Source organism: Petromyzon marinus, chromosome 23 (genome assembly GCF_048934315.1).
Source record: "Petromyzon marinus isolate PM22_M1 ecotype Great Lakes invasive population chromosome 23, UKy_Petmar_22M1.pri1.0, whole genome shotgun sequence".
NCBI classification, from domain to species: domain Eukaryota; kingdom Metazoa; phylum Chordata; class Hyperoartia; order Petromyzontiformes; family Petromyzontidae; genus Petromyzon; species Petromyzon marinus.
The window spans coordinates 1478265-1496080 of NC_133689.1; the positions used below are offsets into that span (position 1 = coordinate 1478265).

A 17816-nucleotide genomic window follows, 5' to 3' on the forward strand; every position below is an offset into this window, starting at 1 on the left:
GGTGGGGGGGGAGTCGATGGGAGTGGGGGGGGGGAGTCTATGGGGGTGGGGGGGGGGAGTCGATGGGAGTGGGGGGGGGAGTCTATGGGGGTGGGGGGGTCTATGGGGGTGGGGGGGGAGTCTATGGGGGTGGGGGGGGGAGTCTATGGGGGTGGGGGGGGAGTCGATGGGAGTGGGGGGGGGGGAGTCTATGGGGGTGGGGGGGGGGTCTATGGGGGTGGGAGTCTATGGGGGTGGGGGGGAGTCTATGTGGGTGGGGGGGGGGTCTATGTGGGTGGGGGGGGAGTCTATGGGGGTGGGGGGGGAGTCTATGGGGGTGGGAGTCTATGAGGGTGGGGGGGGAGTCTATGGGGGTGGGGGGGGAGTCTATGGGGGTGGGGGGGAGTCGATGGGGGTGGGGGGGAGTCTATGAGGGTGGGGGGGGGAGTCTATGGGGGTGGGGGGAGTCTATGGGGGTGGGGGGGGAGTCTATGGGGGTGGGGGGGGAGTCGATGGGGGTGCTAGGGGGAGTCTATGGGGGTGGGGGGAGTCTATGTGGGTGGGGGGGGGGGGAGTCTATGGGGGTGGGGGGGAGTCTATGGGGGTGGGGGGGAGTCTATGGGGGTGGGGGGGGGGAGTCGATGGGGGTGGGGGGGGAGTCTATGGGGGTGGGGGGGAGTCTATGGGGGTGGGGGGGGAGTCGATGGGGGGGGGGGGAGTCTATGGGGGTGGGGGGGAGTCTATGGGGGTGGGGGGGGAGTCGATGGGGGTGGGGGGGAGTCTATGGGGGTGGGGGGGAGTCTATGGGGGTGGGGGGGGGAGTCGATGGGGGGGGAGTCTATGGGGGTGGGGGGGAGTCTATGGGGGTGGGGGGGGGAGTCTATGGGGGTGGGGGGGGGAGTCGATGGGGGTGGGGGGGGAGTCTATGGGGGTGGGGGGGGGTCTATGGGGGTGGGGGGGAGTCTATGGGGGTGGGGGGGAGTCTACGGGGGTGGGGAGGAGTCGATGGGGGTGCCAGGGGAAGTCTTTTACACTGCCGCTTAAGAAAATTACCCTAGCCCCGCCCCTCCCACTCCGCCCCACCCTCACCCCTAGGTCGTGACGTCACCCCCAGTATATATAAGCGGCGCGCACGTGTGCGGGACCGGCGTCTCGCGTTCTTGGCGGGACTCGGCACCCGCAGCTCCAACGCCACCAGCGCCATCTCGGAGGCAGCGGGCGATCCACGATGAGGCGGCCTTCTCAAGCCGCGTGCACCGCCGCCACCACCACGGCAACCGGCAGCATCGCGCCGCCGCCACCGCGTCTCACGGGGCACATAAAGAGGCCCATGAACGCGTTCATGGTGTGGGCTCAGATCGAGAGGCGGCGGCTGATGGAGCTCTCTCCCGAGATGCACAACGCCGAGATCTCCAGGCGGCTCGGACGCCTCTGGAGGCTGCTGGGAGACGCGGAGAAGAAGCCCTTCGTTCGCGAGGCGGAGCGGCTTCGCGCTCAGCACATGGCCGACCACCCCGACTACAAATACCGACCACGCAAGCGGGTCAAGGCTCAGCCTCCCGCTACACAGCTACCTCCATCGTCGTCATCTCAACGCCTTCCTCCACACCAACCTCGTCACCATTCTGGGCCGCCGCCGCCGTCCTCTGCCGCGAGAGCAAAGGCAGCGGCAGCCGCGGCGGCGGCAGGAGGCGGAGCGAGGAAGCGCGCTGTGGCCCACGGGCGTCTGCCGGACGATGCGAGGCGCGCGAGCGACTCCACTGGGAGCAGCCGCAGTCGGGACACCACGAGGTCCAGGCCGCAGAGGCCAGCGTCGGGAGGAGGCTCCGGACTCTGCGAGCAGGCGGCGAGGCACGACGGCGCCAGAATGGAGGAAGACCCTCGTGGTGATGAAGGGGATGGAGCTGCGCTCATGTCGGGCAGGAGCCGTGGCTACGCGGGCAGCAGCTGGTACGAGCTGGACAAGGAGAAAGTTATGGAGGAGGAGGAGGAGAAGGAGGAGGATGAAGACGAGGAGATGGGACGAGACGTGCAGTTGCTGGGCTCGCTGGACCGAGACGTGGACTCGTTGAGCGAGGGCAGTAGTGCGTCTCACTTTGACTTCCCCGACTTGCGCTCTCCCGAGATGAACGAGATCCTCTCCGGCTCTCCCTGGCTCGAGTCCAGCTTCTCCAGCCTCGTGTTCACGTACTGAGTCGTCCCACCAATGTGTGGGCACGTCCGTCTGTGTGTGCTGGCCACACCGCCTCGTACGCCGTGCCGGCCTTCATAGGTGCTCGCTTAACAGCACTTGTCCCAGCATCACGAAAACGCTGCATGGGGGAGCTTTATCTTTTGTGTGTGGTGTAGCGGTTGGCGCGTTGCGCTACGAACCCGGCAACCCCTAGATCGACTCGGCCTCAAATGAGTACCTGGTGCGGTGTGTAAACATCGCCACTGGGGAGACAAAGGCGGTCGGGCGTGGTGCTGGCCACCCACCCCCTCGTGTGGCGTTCCGGCCTTCTAAGGAGCAAATCGCTAACAGCACTTGCCCCTTCAGTCTGTTGAGGCTATACGGGGGGTTTTGTATTTGTATCTAGAGCGGTAGCGTGGTTGTAAGCGCACTGTGCTCCGAACCAGCCGACCTGGGTTCGAGTCCAGGTTACTGGACAACGTCAGTATCCATTGTAGTTATCTAAGATGATTCGCTCATGTGCGCGTCTTTAAACAGTTACAAAAGTCGAGTGGTTTATTTTGAATGCGCCCGTAAAGTCGAATTGCTTTTCATTGGGTAGAGATTCAACATTTTTGAAATATATACCAAGTCTATATGTTTTGGATATTTGCATATCGAAATCTACGCTAAATCATTTACAATCGTGTTGATTTTACGTTTTAAGCAATTGTAGTTATGTATATATATGGTAACCACTTACAGTGGATACAATCAGTGCTAGTTTTCTGATCTGGACCTGCACCTCTCCGAGGTCTACTGAGACTTAAATGAGTATATGGTGTGTGTGTGAAGATCAACACGGGGGAGGCAAAGGCGTACGGGTATGGTGTGGAACACACCAAACCCTATTCGTGCGCTGTATCTGCCTTAATAGGTGTTTTCTTTGGTTCTTTCGGTAAAGTCACGTAGAATGAGAATAAAATAATAAATTGATAAAATAAAATAACACAATAACACAATAATATTCTCAATATTATTGTGTTATTTTATTTTATCAATTTATTATTTTATTCTCATTCTACGTGACTTTACCGAAAGAACCAAAGAAGATGAATCATTGCAGTCACGAAAGCTTTAAATCGAAATTTAATAGGTGTTCGCTAACGGCACTTGTCCCAACAGTCCGTAAATGACTTTGACGTTACACACAACCTGAGTTTGCATTCGACAGCTGGACTGGGGCCTCCCTGGATCTGTCGTATATTTGACCATACTTCCCCACGCTGGTCAGTGCGTGTTGGTTCATGGGGGCAGGAGAGCATCGGGAGCATAAAAGTATGAATTGTCATCTGCCGCCTAGAGGGCTTGCACGTGAAGCGTCCTAAACAATGGTCCATCTCTCGTCACGATGTGGGATTGACTGAGCATTACTGAAACAGGGTCGTTAACCTTCATCGCCTTTTGCTGTGTGTGGAGTCTGTGGTTGCACATCTGTCCCTCGTGTGATGGAGGATCCGACCACTGGTGACGCTGGCCCATTGCGGGCCCCGAGCAGAATGTGTCTTAAGCGGGGCGACCGCCACCCCCCGAGTGAGATGACGGGGGAGTTCTAGACGAGAGACGGCGTTGTATCGAGATCTGAGAAATGTAAGCAAACGTAGGGATGCGGTAGAAATGAGAGGAGAAGGGAGAGGCAGATGAGGTCGCGGTTAGCGAGACGATATGGCTATGTTAATAAGCTCGCTAGTCTAGATTTGAAGCTTTCGTGACTGCAAGGATTCATACTCTGTGTTTTTTTCGGTAAAGTCACGTAAGCTCGCTATGTTTAGCATATTTAGGTTTCAATGTGAGCTGATGTTTGGTGCATCCGTACGTTTTCATTCGCCCCGGGCCATCCCCTTGAGCTACTTGGGGCACGCAACGTATGCTTCGTTTCTTTCTGTCCAGCGCCACCACTGGCCATGTGAATTTGGCTATACCACTCGGGGCCACTAGCTGAAATGAACGAGCCCATTGAGTAGACTGAGATGACTCCTTGACTTTGGGGGAAGTACATGAACAGTACCGTATCTTTGTTCCATTTGCATTCAAGGTTGTGTACAGATATTTACATATTCCCAGTGTTAAGGGCTGTGTGATTTTTTTCAACCACATCTCTGCTTTATTGATGTCATGGATTGTTCAATATTGTACATTCACTTATAAATACCATAAACTGAGTGCCTCAATGTTGTGACGACCCCATGTGTGTATACGGTGTATGTGATGTAAGCGGCACTGCGCGAAGGTGAACGTGACTACATATTGGTCAATCTAAATAATTGGTAAGTTGCCCATGCAGAGGCCGAACAGGGCCAGTCATGTACAGTACAAAAGAAGGTGCAGCCATGAAACTGCTCGCCGATGTCGTTGCCGCATAATATAGGTGCTTGTGTTAAATCACGTGAATATATACGCGTCGTTACACCCGACACGACCATTAAGTAAGGTTTGTCACGTAAACAAAACATGCCAATTTCTTACTAATACAGCACGCCGGTCTGTTGGAGAGTAAAGCCCACAACATTTACAATTCGAGTACGACGTTTCGCCAGTTATTACAACCAGCATCATCAGGCGGACAGCCAAAAGATGGAGTCGGTAAAGGTGCAGCCATGAAACTGCTCGCTCATGTCGTAGAGGGGCCTCCACTCGAGGCAGCTGTCGAGAGCTGATTGGCTAACCGGTGTGTGTTAGTAAACCCACAGCGTTCACAATTCCGGAGTTTCGCTGGTCATTGCTACCCGCATCATCATCAGGCGATTTACCGATTACGGCAACACACGTGCTTAAGTAGTAACAAATTGTCACGTTTTGTTCAAGTGACAAACCTTACTGATTTCACGTGTCGGGTGGAAGTGGATGTACAACACGTTAACATTTACGCGATCTAACCGAAAAATGACTTTATTAATAATATTGGTCGCGAAAGCCCACGCCTTTAAATTGTGGTGAATCCGTTCATGCTGCTGGGTGGACGGAGGCGGTGATGGGGATTGAGAAACTCGCCCCCCCCCCCCATCGTTGCAACTGCAGCGCCGGGGAATGAAATCAACCTGGCGACCTGGCATCATCGCAAGTCCAGCGCGCTGCTAAGTCCCAAGACCTACTGAGTGCATTCAGCAATCCTTATTAACGGTGTGCACGATTGTGATATATGTCCTCTGCTCTGGGCGATTGCTTATTGTTCTCGGAACACGGAGACCGAGCGCACCTGCACATACCAACCAGCGGCGAGCTCGTCCGCTGCAGCCTGCCCAGCTGCCGCGTGGAATGCGGTGCTGATAATGCGAACCAGGACCGTGGTAAATATCCAGAATCCCGCGACGATGTGGTGTTCCGCTCCGGGGTTTATAAATCCCTTGCCGCAGGTGCAGCCAGAAGAGGTGGCTCCGACGAGCGTTCGTGTGCGACTGTGTTGGACTTGTACAGACGGTGGGTCGAGAGGAATACCTCTTTCCCCCCCCCATTTCCATGGCCGCCCGGCGCGGCTCACGACATGGTACGTATTTTTTTTTCCACTGCAGAGGCCGAGATGTGCTGTCAACGTCACGCAGAACAAACGAGTCGAGTCACATGTAGGTGACGCGAGGTTCTTGTAGTTTTGTCGACTGACGTCACAATTATAGAAATAATTAACCCCGTCCCTGGCCCTGCTTGGCCCCGAGCCAGATTCAGATGTCTTGTCCTATGAGATGCACTGCGCTGGCTCGGATCGGATATGCCAGGCTACAATGGGTATAAGGACTTTTAATCGATCCTTATGGCTGCGTTACACAACTTGCATCGGGCTAAAACTTTGTTTTGCTATATAATGACTAAACGGTACCCCCCCCCCCCCTCCAATTTATCGATGTAAATTGTACTATAAATGCAGATGGGGTAATGCGTGTGCAGGACGGCGTCGCATATCTGAATGCCTGGGGTGGTGAGCACCGCGCTTGTGTTCGCACCGCGCCCTTCCTTCGGAGTTCCCGGCCCTTGATGGACACTTACGCGTCCCTGGCTGAAGACCCGACATTTTTAATCACACCTTCACTCTCTAATTCACTGTCTGGTCTCTTTAATCTTTCTCTCCCCGGTTCCTTCTCGCCACGCGCGGCGCTCTTGAGATCCACTGGTGAAGGACGCCTTGCACAGTACATCTACGCTGAAGTGAAAGTATCGGGAAATGAGTAGACACGGGGAAGATGCTTGAGTGCACTTTAGAAGTGAGCGAGTGTACGCGAGACTAAGACCCACTGAGCGTGAAAGTCACACGCAGTTGCTCATTGGGCGAGGGCGGTTAATGAGTAAGTCGTCGAACGTGAACGTCGGATATGCGACGTTCTGTATTGTCTAAGCGGTTTCCGTCTGGGTATAGCCACAGCTGACTGGTATTAAATTTCGCGCCGTGCTGTACGTGTGAGTGGCATCTGCAGCGGATTACAAAAGCCTGTTCCACGGAGTATTGGACCGAAGAAACCAGTGCAAACAATTCGGACGCAAAATCGCGATCCGAAATGAACCCAATGCATGCCGCCGTGAATGCGTTCCAGTTGAGCCATTTATTTTGTTGCGTTCTTGGCAAGGCTGCGACTGGAAAGCAAGCACAATCGAATATGTGTGTGTTCCTAAAATAGGTATTGAAAGCGAACCAGAAGTTGATGAAATACAGAGGCGGACGAAGTGTAATTTGTTGGTATCAGGTGGCCATTCAAGAGATCGGGAGCCTCAATTGCAAGAGTAACCCTGGGTCACCAAAATGACAAAAATAATAGAATAAAAATTTGTTTAGCGATGAAAGCAAATAAAAATCTGAATAATAACTGCGTCGTCACAAGATAAATAGAACATTTCGCACAATCATAAATCGATGTTAGATAATACATTGAGGAGCAGGTTTACAGTCCTTTTGGGGAAAAAATGCTTGATAGTGAAAAGTCACGCACACATTTGCCTAACAATGACGTTTTTAATCGACGCAAACTGCCTGTCATGACATATAACGGTTAAGAAACGTGGTAAATTACTAAACAGTATAGAACAATAATAAAAAGAAGTGTCCAACGAGTCACGGAGCGATGCGCGAGAGACGGAGCACATGGACGAGAGGACGTATGGAGGTGAACGACAAACACTCTTAATAGTCACGCGGGTTGGGGCACGGCACGGCTCTGCAAGCGATGGCCGAGACGAGTGGAGTTGCAGCCAAGGAATGGAAACTGGTCTGTGAGCACGTCCTCTGTTGAGATGGAGCGATAACCTCGACACGTATGTATTGTACGTTGAACTTCTTTCGCACTGTACGTAGCCAACCGTGCAAATCGGAGGTGCATATCTACAAATACACAGGGCGTGATGCTGGCCACCCTCCCCCTCGTGCGCCGTGCCGGCTGTCACAGGTGCTCGCTAACAGCACTTGGCCCAACAGTCCGTTACAGGTTAAACGGGACATTTGTCTTTTTTTGTGGATTATTACAAGGCAGGAGTGACCATGACTGATGACAGTGATGGGGGCTACGGCTCTTGGAACGTGTTGATGAAGGAGGAGAGCATAGAGGCTGGAGTATTGTACGGTACAACAATGTATTTTTGTTATGCTGCCTTTAGCAGGCTTTTACAATGTATGCAGCATTATTAGCTGTTAATTATCATTATATGAAGTTAATTTATTGCGAACAACGCGATGGCAAATGTCACCGACCCCAGGCGCTATACCCGCTTAGCTTCAATAATCTGACGAGATCGCATTGCGGGTGATTTTGTGGCAGGGCGATGCTGTGCGCTTTCACAATCTTCCCGGGAATCGGTGCATTTCCTGAAAATGGGGGACCTAAGGAAAGCGAGCCTTGGCTCCCAAGAGGGGAAGGAGGTCTTTGTGAAATTTGAGAGGTGCACGCGCTTTAGAAACGCCATGGCCTCCGGTTCATGCATTGATCTTCACCGTACACCAGGGAATTTAAATGCAGTGCTAGAGTTACTAATGGAAAACCGGTGACATTTTCTCGTCGGGTTTGTGTGTTATTATTCTAATTTAGTTGCCGTCATTTAGGTCGGTGGTTCTCATAACTGAAACTACGTGCCTCTGCTAAGCAGTCATATCTTTCCATAGAGTCATTTCAGTTTCCCTGTAGTGTGCAGCAGAGGCAAATGCACCATGCCCGATTGACCAAATCACCCGGGGTGTGTCGGATCGTGTAAGCCAAGCAAGGTTGAGTCTGGTTATCTGGGTTTGCTCAAGGGTCTCTGCTTTCCTCCCATATGAAACCAGACGCTCTCTGGTGGAATTGGTCGAACATCCCAGTGTGGCAGGACCCTCCTGAAAACGTCTTGAGACTCGGTGAAGATTTATTTGTGTACATAAAGGAGATTGCAGTATTTTTAAAGTTTAGTCGCAGAAATAACCCGATTACGACATACGAATTACTCCTGTATTCCAAGCATAAGATGGAGGTTCAACTCCAATCCATTATCTGTGTGAGTCCATATTTATATGACTTTATTGATATCGGGCACACGTTTGAGGCGCGTGTTACTTTCCGGAGCATTTCATAATCCGTAGAACTGAGATTTGTCGATGATATTTGCTTTAACGGGGATCATCCCCGTTCCGTTACGCCGAGGACAAGAATCACAGCGGGCGCTGTGCGGATGCCCGTTACCCTTGGCTGCTTCGAAGTGTATCGTGGCGTGAGCACCCAACAGCCTGTTTAAGGCTGTACGGGGGATCTTTGTCCATTGCGTGGCACGACCTAGAGACAGTCGGACAGGGGCACAGCGAGCAGCGGAGGAGAATTCCAGCCACCCACTCTCGACGAGTCGCAACGTACATCCCGGATATGAGAGGCGACACCGGCGGCATCGACCCTGGCGCAGTGAAGCGAATAGGGGCCGTGTCGTGCGCCTTCTCAGCAATGCGTAGCCTGGCACCTAGGTCCCTCTAGCCCGTGTAGAGCAAACACTTATTTTTGTTTGATGCGACTCGCGATATTTTCTACCTTTTCAGATTTTATTCAGCTCCCCCAGAAGGGCCGCTGTTGTTTTGTGTGGTTGCGTAATTGTTTTTGTGCTTCCAGCACGTGCTGGTTACGATGCTACCAAGACACGTACGGTAACAGCGTGAACAGGCCCACACAGCGGTCGCTCTCAAGAAGCTTGGCTCACCGAACAACGTCAATATGTGTGCGTGTCAGCAAGGTTGGACTCGAGCTATCTCGCCCTAAAGTAAAGAAATCGGCAAGCACAGCGGTGGGAGACGGCCTACGACGTTTAATTAAAGCGAAGTGGGTGAGGGGGATTTACGAAGGAGCTGAGAAAGTTCGTGCTCTGGTGATTTGAAAAAAAACTTACAAAATCTACTCCGTGCTGTATTTATCACGAGGAAGGATGGAATACAAATTTATATTAAAAACTTTCCATTTATAACCCGTATCCTGCTAACATTGTTAAATTGGCACGTATAGTGCCACAGATATACACGTTTTCAAATACGTGTAACATCAGGTTTTAGCCTGGATATTGTCTGGATAGTGCTTGGATGGGTGATTGGTGGTGTAGTCTGCTGCGGGGCTGCATTGTAAGCAGCGGAAATTAAATATTAACTCATTGTATTGTACTGCGCGCCCAAATCCATGCTTCCCACCGTCACCAGCCCACACTGGCAAAGTGGTGAAGTATGGTCAAGTAAATCCCATGACTCGCACGGCGTGCGGCGCGCCTTGTGCAGCAGTCGAGTGACAAAGACGGGCTGGACATGTGCATTAAAAATCGGTTCGGTACATCGCATACAAACAGTGAGTTCATCAGGTGAAGCTGCTCGGCTCAAGTGCACGTGCTGCGTGGATCGTTGCGTTGCAGCATCGTGAGTCTTGGCGACGGCTTGGGGAGGCCTTCATCCAGCAGTGGATCGATCATGGCTGGCTGATTACGATGATGAAGCAGTTTGGAAGAAATATGGGAAGTGACACACCTAGAATCGTTTGCACACTTTGGGCCACGTTGACAGTGCCCGAATTGTGTGTTCCACGTTAAAATAAATAGCGCACTGAGTGCATGTTTGAAGCTAGGCCAGGAGGTGGGAGAACTGAGTGTAATGCTGGGAGGCAAGACAAGGCGAGAGCAGACACTTATGCTGGGGTGTCCCTTAGCAGCTCGCGGGTCTCCTAAATGACAGGAATTTAAAATTATTATTACGATTAATACAGCTATTATTATTATTGGCTCAGGATCGTGTATGTATTGTATTGGTATTTACTTCCCAAGTACCATATAGCTTATTTAACGTAGATTTTTTTTTATTTTAAATAGGAGTGTTCATAGTACGTATTGTGTTGCATTATAATTTTAGGTTGTGAGTGAATGCGAAGAGCACTTTGTTAGGGGGTGGATAAAGCATGAACATGGGGGGGGGGGAGGGTACAAAAAAATGTACATTTAGGGCCCCCAATGGGCTTGCTCAGCAGTTCACAACCCCCCAGGGAGGGGGGTGGGGGAGTACAGGCTGCGGCATGGATACCGTGCAGGAGGATATTTTGAATGTGCTCGGGGGGGGGGAGGTCAGCGCCACGTTCCAGCGACAAAACACATGGAAACCGTACGCAACTTAAAGTATTTGTGTGGGTGGGTGGGAGCGCGGCGGGGGGGGGGTGCAGTGGTCTTGACCGGTGGGGGTGGGCAGCGTCATACCAAAAGTGTTGAGAAGCACTTGGGCTTGCTCCACCCGTGGCGGCTGGGTGCCACGTCTGGGAGCCGCGATCTCCCGTGCCACCGCGTGCTCTGGCGCTCGCCGTTTGCCGTGAGCCTGGCACCAGGGTGCGGATATCTCGCCCCCTAGGTTTCGCGCGATGGTGAGACCACGCACTTTCCGATTTTGAGAAGGCTCTGACTGGGCTTCGAGAGTACTTAATTTGTGCTTCTGTGAAAGAGTCTTAACATAGGCGACAACTTAGCTCAATTTTGGTCAGCTTGTAAAAAAATATACATTTTGGGATGTGGTGGTGTGGAAGCTTTTTTTTTTTACAAAACACCCAATAAATGTATTTTAAACAATCGTCGACTGCTTCGTTAGTTAACTTGATTTCAAACCAGGTGAGAACTCATTGAGACATAGAGTATATTTCAAGGGCAGACGTGGGCAAAAAAAAATACTTTTGCAAAAAAGTGAAATATTACAAACACCGAGTTAAAATAATACACAAATATGAATGAAAACAAATATCTCTTAAATTAGATGTAAACCCACGCATTATTACATCACTTCACTCGTGCCTCTAATGAAAATCTGCGGTTAAACGGCTTAAAGTGACAGACACCATCGCACTGCTACCATGAAATCAACTCCTGTGCTGTCCTTGGATAACCGTGGTTGGAGTAGGGTTTGCAATTTTACGGTCAATCAGTAGGAGAGGTTATGTGGAGGGCACTCCTAAAACGTACCCTCCTAACCCATCCCACTGGGGATGTGGCTGCAATAATAAAAAAACATGGACTGCCCCTGCTGCATGCGGGAACAAAACAGTACACGCGTGTGCGTGCAAACTACTGGCACACATTCCCTGCGTCATAAAGACGGCCTTCCATATTGACTAAATGCCATTTTTCCCTGCGGAGGATTTAGCTGGATGGGAATTTGGGTCATGGCATGCGAGATATGGCATCTGTTTATTTTTAATTTGCTTCACTGATCTCACAATTCTCTTGGTATGCCCCGCAGCTAACTTTATAACGTGCTGCGCACTCCGCAGATGCTTGCTTCCCGCAAAAACGCATTTCAGTGGTAGAGCCATTTGCATGTTGAAAGATAATATCACAATTTGATAAACCTATACAGTGCCGTATTCTGTGGACGTACCTATCGTTTTGTCTATAAGAAAGTGGAAGCTATATATTTATAGTCATGATATACGATGTGTAGTCTAGGAGACAAAATTAGTAGTTGATGTGAAATGGGGGTAGAGTGATGGTGCAATTTGTATCGCACTGCGACAACTTCTGTTTGATTTCTAACCGGGGCTAACGTCAGTCGCGAGCGATATGTGAACAGGCCTTGAGTGGACTGACCAGCGTGATGAAGTATGGTCAAACAGCCACTCCATGACCCAATCGGAGTGGGGAGGCCTTCTTCCAGCAGTGAATTTACAGAGAGATAAGTAGTCAATTAAACATTAGCTGCCCTCATTCAAATTGTAATGTGGAAGGAGAAATGAGAAACCATTCCTATTTCACAATGTTCACTTGTAACAGGGGGTTCATTTCAGATCAGATAATGAAGTTTGCGTTCAGGGGCAATTGTGCACAATTTGTAAAGAAAAAATAATTGCCGACGATAAAATGAACACGATATATTCACAAATGAAATACTCTTAAGGACAATGTCTTTCCATCTCAATGTTGCTAAAAGCATTGTAAAAGAATAAACTCGTGTAAATTTCTCGTGCTGGGGTTTTTTTCCTCTTTTTGTACCAAGGGACAGCTCTCTCAGAGTGCGGCTGCTTTATTATCCGCCAGGCAATTAACCCCCCAGTGACCTCAAACTGCTGTCGACTATATCTGATGTATTTACGACCAAGGTAATAATGCCACAGTTGTGTAACTGAGAGCAATGGCCTACTTTTTTCTTTGGTAAAACACTTTGATGTGGATAAACCAACTGTAGGATTTTCTAAAATTATAACGTGTAAGCCCCGCAGATCCAAGAGTGTAAGGGCACTTGAATTAATTCGCCCGTTTTTTTCCATCAACTGAGTGTACGGTCAAACCGAGATCTGCCGATAGTAACTTGGCAACTTTTCAGTAACGCAGATATGTTCTCAGGCCCCAACCACTGCTGTTACAGCTTTGTTTGCACACACGAGGGGCTTACCTTCTTTATCTCACTTGGAGCTGTCCGGGACTGAGCTTGGCAAAGTGTTTTCGTTTGGGGTTTGTGAGGCCCTGGAAGATATCCAATGAGAAATGAATCCCTACACACGCTGCTTCATGACCTCGTCATGTCTCTATGTGTTTTATATGATGAGCACAGCTGCTGAGCACAGACTCAAAGGTTTCCAATGCAAAGCGGTCAGCAATGGAGAGCACTGACACTAAGCGAGCAAATAACAAATAACTCGTTGCTTTCATTGAGCAATGTTGTAGAAAACTGGCGAGGAGGTGCAATGGTTCGCACACTGCTTTCTGCGCTATGAACCCGGTGACCTGAGTTAAATTCTTAGGCATGGCTAACATCAGCGGCAGGTGATAGCTGATCCTTCCACTGGTCCCCACGCTGCAGTAACTCACACTCACCAGCGTGGTGAAGTACAGTACTGTGGAGTGAAATACCCAACCCCCATCACCACATGGCGCTTTGGATGGCATATTCTTTCGTCAGAAAAGGCGCCACGTGTCTAAGCAAAAGTAAAATTTATGGATGAAGTGGCTAAACAAAGGATTCCAATAATTATTAACATTATAGGAAGCTGGTAAAAGAGACGATGGGAACGAGTTCCAAATTCATGTAGTGCCCTGCACTAATGTCGTTCCACAGTGACCAGACATTTTGGAAGAGATGGGAGTACCCACACTTTACCGCACCACACTCAACCTGTCAATCGATCGGCGAACTTTGATGAACTAATTACTCCTGCGGGGTGGACAGAAGCTCGGAGAGGAGGGGTACATTTAAGACATTTGGACCGTTTCGACTGTCATTCCGGAAGATCGAACCACTGACCTCTGGATTGAAAGTCCCGTTTTGTTGAAACCACGAAAACATCAAATTATACAAATCTAGGCATCTTAATCCTGGCAGCAGCAGGCATTGAACCGACAGCATAATTGTCAAAGTTCAAAGATGACACACTCTAAAGCCATAAATGTCACTTTTTCGAATCCTTATCTGCCACACATCGCTTGACCTTAAATATTTTTTCGCCAATGATGCCGCAATAATTACGTTTGGCTAAACTGCTGGACATTTTAAACCCCCCCCCCACCAGCCCCCCCCTGCTGTGCTCTTGCCAGCTGCGAAGGCTTCCCCTCTGCAATAAGCATGGTAATTTAGCGGGGCATCTGAGGGTCTGCGTGCCAGATGGATCATTAACATTTATGCGCGCCGCTCCCCGATCGCAGAAGGGCGTCATTAAACTGTCCCCGCTAAAAGGGCTTTGTAGCTGCCCTGGGTGTTACTCAACTGGTTCAGGAATCTGCAAAGGGCGGCTTTAGGTACTGCCAACAAAAGTCGTTTTACACGACTGCTTTAGTGTTGTTGTTGTTCTTGTTTTGCCGTAGTGCTGTATCACTCTCTGCGATGTGTCTTGTGGGGTTGTACCGCGCATCGTTTGGGAGCATGTCCAATGTTTCGCTCCGTATGCTGGGGAGCTTCTTCAGTTCCTGAAGAGCAGAGCAAAATGTTGGACGCAATTTCGAACAACGCGCGGTGCACCATCCCCAAAACACACCGCAGTTCTGTGATCGTCTTACAACACGTGCAACCGGCGCGTTTTGGTAAATGGCCGTACGGTTACGTGTTTGCAACTGTGTTCACAATTCCGACCGTGTTCATTTAGGTTTGCGCACCGTTTCAGAACACCTTTTTTTGCTGTCCGTGAAGAATTGTAGACCAAGGTTAGGGTACGTGTACGGATGAGGGTCTCCCCACAGTATGTGGACAGGTCGGTGACTGTATGTGAAGGCGTGGAGCATAGATGTGAACAAAGAACTACAGTAAAACTCTGGATTTTCTTTAACTGCCCTCTGCTGTCTACAACATCCAATCACTATCCAGTTTCAAACCTGCTTGGCTTCCGATGTGTGATGAAATCGGGTGCATTACGGGTGATTTGGTCAGAGACAAGGCTTGTAGCTTAAATATTTACTCCTTTGTTCAGTAGTGGATTGACAAAGTACTATTGCATTGCAAATTGTGCTTATTGGGGTGATAGGCCACAGTTAATTGCTTCACAGCTTTACTGAGCACCGCACTTACTTGCCTGGAACGTTTTTCTTTTATTTTCCATGCAACTTTAAGTGAAGGGCGACCGACAGATTTAGACTGATATTGACTGGGCCTCCGGGTCGGTAAGTTGCTGAATGCTTCTAATTCAGCATGGGCTGAAGCTGGGAAATAATTAGGTGCCAATTGTGCATTGTATGTAGACGTGCTGAGGAAATGCAATTGTATTTTGAAGGTTACGAGTACTCTATCATAAAAAACAAGAATGAGCAAACACAACACAACTTATGGCCTTTTTCTTCTTTGGTTCTTTCGGTAAAGTCACGTAGAATTAGAATAAAGTAATAAAATAAAACAATACAATTCTCACGACGTTTCGGCCACAACACAAGCGGCCTTCTTCAGGTGAAGGAACAAAAAACTGTCGGGACGACAGAGCTCCAATGAACGCTGCTAAGATTCGTAGCGTCTTTTAAGCTGGTTGAGAGAAGAGAGGCACCTTGACAAAGGGGTTAACATATCAAACAGGAGAATTTATCATTGAAATAGATGAGGAATTTAGCTTGTGACTGGTCACAGAAATAGCTATGTTAAAGTCAAAGCCTACACATCCACAGAGGCACCTAGTACAAATCAAACGGGAGAACTTAGCATTGAATAGCTGAGGGATTAGCTTGTGACTGTCGGGACGACAGAGCTCCAATGAACGCTGCTAAGATTCGTAGCGTCTTTTACGCTGGTTGAGAGAAGAGAGGCACCTTGACAAAGGGGTTAACATATAAAAAAGGAGAATTTATCATTGAAATAGCTGAGGGATTTAGCTTGTGACTGGTCACAAAAATAGCTATGTTAAAGTCAAAGCCTACACATCAACAGAGGCATTGGAGCTCTGTCGTCCCGACAGTATTTTGTTCCTTCATCTGAAGAAGGCCGCTTGTGTTGTGGCCGAAACGCCGTGATAATTTTATTGTTTTATTTTATTATTTTATTCTCATTCTACGTGACTTTACCGAAAGAACCAAAGAAGATGAATCCTTGCAGTCACGAAAGCTTTAAATCAAAATTCATGGCCTTTTGTCAATCTACTGCTGGATGATGGCTTCTCAATGCCATGCCGGTCACAGGGTTTGTTGAACCATAACTTCGCCATGATGGCCAATGTGAGTTGATGAGTCAAAACAGTCACGTGAAAATATGATATGGAAAATAAAATGATTCTCATTGAAGATGTAAAAACACCATAATATTCAAAGTAATGCCCTCTATGTGCTATGAAGAAGCACGTATGTCCCACCACGTGGCCTATGATATGTTGTTACGTTGAAGGCCACAGTGTTATTGACGAACATTTCGATTTAAAGCTTTCGTGACTGCAATGATTCATCTTCTTTGGTTCTTTCGGTAAAGTCACGTAGAATGAGAATAAAATAATAAATTGATAAAATAAAATAACACAATAATATTCTCACGACGTTTCGGCCACAACACAAGCGGCCATCATCAGGTGAAGGGAGCGAGACTGTCTGGTAGGACAGCGCTGGAGTGAGAGAGCCACGTTCAGATCACGGCTTTTAAGCTGTGTGAGAGGAACAAAGAGCCTTGGCGAAGGAATTAGCATAAAATTTAGCATTGAAAAGGCTGAATGATTAGCTTGTGACTGGTCACAGAAATAGCTATGTTAAAAGTTAAAGCATACACATCCGCAGAGGCACCCATTGTTAAAAGGAACCAGCATAGAATTTAGCATTGAAATAGCTAAATTAAGGCATTCGCTTGTAACTGCCACAGAAATAGTTACGTCGAAGTCAGAGCATACACATTCACCGAGGCACCTAGTACAAATCAAAACAGGAGAATTTAGCATTGAAATAACTAGGCGAATTTAGCATTGAAATAACTGGGTGATTTGCTGGTGACTGGTCACAGAAATGACTACACATCTGAGCTATTCACAGTACTATATAGTGAACCAATAAAAGCTAAAATATAAATTACCTTCATGTTATCAATAAACTCTATATTCTCCAATCAGCTAAGCTACCAACCATAAGTCGTTATATATCACAATGCTATATGGCGAAAAAATGGGTGGATTCTTACCCTCAAATTTCCGTACCACGGATAGCTACGGGCCCCGTTCAGACGGACGAGTTCGTCCATGGTCGGAACAGAGGAGGGGGAGAGAGACAGCTGCGAAGCCCTAGTATACTCCATGTTGTAAACCATACCATTAACCGTGGTGTGAGAGGTATTAAGAGGCAATGCTGGCGAAAGAGCTGCGGTCTGAAGGTCATCGTAAAATTACAATTAATTAAGAACAGAAATGATTTAACACATCTTTCCAGTGGTTACTAAGCCTGAATCCATCTTCTCGGTTGAAATTGTCTCTGTGCTTGTATATGTGAATGGCCTCATGAACGAATCTCTCATGGTAGCCAGTTGGTTTGCAAAGAACCTCCGTCTTGGAGAAGTCAATGTCATGTGAGCCCACTGAATTGTAACAGTGATCTGCCACGGCCGAGGAGTTCGTCTTACCGTGTTTCAAGTCTGCTTTATGTTCGCGGATGCGGTCCGAGATATGTCTTTTGGTTTCTCCAATGTAGCTACTACCACAGAGGCACTTTAGTTTGTAAACGCCCGGGTACTGTATGTCTGGAAGAGCATCTTTTACAGATGGAACTAAATCACGGATTTTGTGTACTGTGTTGAATCGGACCTGGATCTTGTGTT

The 17816-nt window shown here is 48.9% G+C and overlaps 1 protein-coding gene across 1 annotated transcript; it reads left to right on the plus strand.

Annotated features, from left to right (window-relative positions):
- The first annotated feature begins 1103 nt into the window (after positions 1 to 1103).
- Positions 1104 to 4366, plus strand: LOC116945294 (uncharacterized). Its single transcript, XM_076068912.1, has 2 exons — positions 1104 to 3068; positions 3288 to 4366. Exon 1 carries the CDS (start codon positions 1208 to 1210, stop codon positions 2171 to 2173), a length of 966 nt encoding a protein of 321 aa, XP_075925027.1. The 5' UTR covers positions 1104 to 1207; the 3' UTR covers positions 2174 to 3068; positions 3288 to 4366.
- Positions 4367 to 17816: the final 13450 nt, after the last annotated feature.

What these genes read in the sequence shown, in the direction of transcription:
- LOC116945294 (XM_076068912.1), top strand. Translation starts at nt 1,208, where the DNA reads ATGAGGCGGCCTTCTCAAGCCGCGTGCACCGCCGCCACCACCACGGCA.